This window comes from Phoca vitulina, unplaced genomic scaffold (genome assembly GCF_004348235.1).
Source record: "Phoca vitulina isolate PV1807 unplaced genomic scaffold, GSC_HSeal_1.0 scaffold6, whole genome shotgun sequence".
NCBI classification, from domain to species: Eukaryota; Metazoa; Chordata; class Mammalia; order Carnivora; family Phocidae; genus Phoca; species Phoca vitulina.
This window is the reverse complement of record NW_022589709.1, coordinates 68148462-68150972: the sequence shown is the minus strand read 5'-3', so window position 1 is coordinate 68150972 and position 2511 is coordinate 68148462. Positions and strand designations below refer to the sequence as shown.

General features: G+C 42.9%; 1 protein-coding gene across 1 annotated transcript; it reads left to right on the top strand.

Moving 5' to 3' along the window:
• The first annotated feature begins 1339 nt into the window (after positions 1 to 1339).
• LOC116631963 (60S ribosomal protein L10a-like) lies at positions 1340 to 1852 on the top strand. Its single transcript, XM_032403518.1, has one exon. The coding sequence runs from the start codon at positions 1340 to 1342 to the stop codon at positions 1850 to 1852; it is 513 nt and encodes a 170-aa protein (XP_032259409.1).
• Positions 1853 to 2511: the final 659 nt, after the last annotated feature.

Below are 2511 nucleotides of genomic sequence, written 5' to 3'. Positions count from 1 at the left end.
CCTAGCTGTGTGACTGTGGACAACTACTTAAGCTGTGTCTCCCCTTCCTCTGCAGAGGGAGATAATCTACCAATTCTGTGGTGTCTGGTATTATAGTAAGCACACAGAGCTACTAATCTGCTGTCATGATATCTAACAGTTGGAGAGCATTGGTCAAATAAGACCAGATTTCTAGATAAGGGCAATCATAATAACCAGTATCAATAGTATTATTAATAGGATAACAATGGCTCCTATTTACTGAACGCCTACCAAGGGCAGATGCTGTGCTGCATTCTGTGTGTGTGTGTGTGTGTGTGTGTGCTTCATTCTTTACATTAATCATTTCATTCAATCCTCACAATACTCCTTTGTATTGAACACTTTTATTATGCCCAGTTCATATGTGAGGGACCTGAGACTCTGAGATAACTGATTTGTCCAGAGCTACACATCCAACAAAGGCAGAGTTGAAATCAAATCCAAGGGGCACCTGGGTGGCTCAGTCGTTAAGCGTCTGCCTTCGGCTCAGGTCATGATTCCAGGTCCTGGGATTGAGCCCCGCATCGGGCTCCCTGCTCCGCGGGAAGCCTGCTTCTCCCTCTCCCACTCCCCCTGCTTGTGTTCCCTCTCTCGCTGTGTCTCTCTCTGTCAAATAAATAAATAAAATCTTTAAAAAAAAAAAAAAAAAGAAATCAAATCCAAGTCCGACATTAAACATGTCATTTTAACTGCTCTAAGCTTCTTGTGAGAGAATTGAGCAAGGAAATTCTGTTTTTTAGTGAGAAGAGAGTGTGTGTATGTATGCATGTGCTTGGGTGTGTGTGTGTGGTGTGTGTGTGTGTGTGTGTTACACACAAGGGGAACAACAGGAAGAAGAATGGTGGAGCTATGGTCATTGTCTTCAACCTGCTATACAGCTGTCATAGGGAAAGGGATACCATGTTTTTTCTGAATGATCCCAGATGTTAGAATATTTTGGGTGACTAGATTTCTGCCCACTTACACAGAATAATTTTCTAATAGCCAGAATTGTTCAAATATGAAATTATCTGCCTTTGGAGATAATAAAGTCTCCATTATTAGAGTTTTTAAAGCAGAGTCTGCTGATATTTGGAAAAGATAGTGTAGGGATTATGTCTAATTGAGAGGGACCACTGAGGTATTTTCTAATCTTACAAGTCATTATTTCTATAATAAACTTCAAAATTCATGGCAGAAGTGACCCTTCAGCAGGCTCTCTTTTCCTGTTATTGTGCTGCGAGTCTCCACGAGCAGCCAAGTCTCCCGAGCCACCCTGGACGAGGAGGTGCGGGAGGTCCTGCCCGGCGGCCAGTGCAAGTGCAGGTAGGTTTTGGAGATGGTGGAGCTGCAGGTCACCTCAAACTATGAGCCTCAGAAGGACAAATCCTTCTCAGGCACAGTCAGACTTAAGTCCACTTCCCACCCCAAGTTCCCCATATGTTTTTGGGGGGACCAGCAGGACTGTGATGAGGCCAAGACTGTGGATATTCCCCATGTGGACACTGAGGCACTGAAGAAACTCAACAAGAATAAAAAGTTAGTCAAGAAGCTGGCCAAGAAGTATGATGCCTTTTTGGCATCAGAATTTCTGATCAAGCAGATCCCACAAATCCTGGGCCCAGGCCTCCATAAGGCTGGCAAGTTCCCTTCCTTGCTGACCCACAATGAGAACATGGTGGCCAAAGTGGATGAAGTGAAGTCCACCATCAAATTCCAGATGAAGAAGGTGCTATGTCTGGCAGTGGCCGTTGGCCACATGCAGATGACAGGTGATGAGCTTGTGTACAACATCCACTTAGCTGTCAGTTTCCTGGCGTCATTGCTCAAGAAGAATTGGCAGAACGTCTAGGCTTTATACATCAAGAGCACCATGGGCAAGCCCCAGCACCTGTACTAGGGCACGGCTTAATAAACCCTAGTGTTACCATTAGAAAAAAAAAAAAAGAGGTGATCCTTCAGCTGGCTTTGTGCATTAGACAGTACACTTTTGATTACAAGTTGTAGAATAAAAACTGGCTTAAGAAAAACGTTCATTATAAGGATTAGGAGGTACCTCAAGAAATCCACAAGCAGGAGTAAGAGAGCTGAAACTGGAGTCTGAAATACCATGTTTTCTCTCTCCATCCTGAATTTATGCTCCTACCCACAGATTATACTTTCTTCTCCATATCTCTGCAGAGCAGCTTTCTCTCTGTTCCTTTGTCCACTTGGTAGGCAGTAGATATCCATTTGATTGTTTCTGAAATGACATGTCTCTGATGAGACAGATCTTGACAAAGAAAAAGATCTTACTTTTGGTTTCAATTCCTAACTTTTTTGGTGATGCATTTTTTATCACTTGATTTTATTTTATTTCATCATGATAAGTACACTCTTTTATCCCTATCCCCTATTTCCTGCATTCCCCCACCCATCTCCCCTCTGGTTACCATCAGTTTGTTCTCTATAGTTAAGAGTCTGTTTCTTGGTTTGCCTCTCTCTCTTTTTCCTTTATTCTCTTGTTTTGTT

Excerpts from the sequence above, each read along its gene's own strand:
- LOC116631963 (XM_032403518.1), top strand. The coding sequence starts at position 1,340 with ATGGTGGAGCTGCAGGTCACCTCAAACTATGAGCCTCAGAAGGACAAA.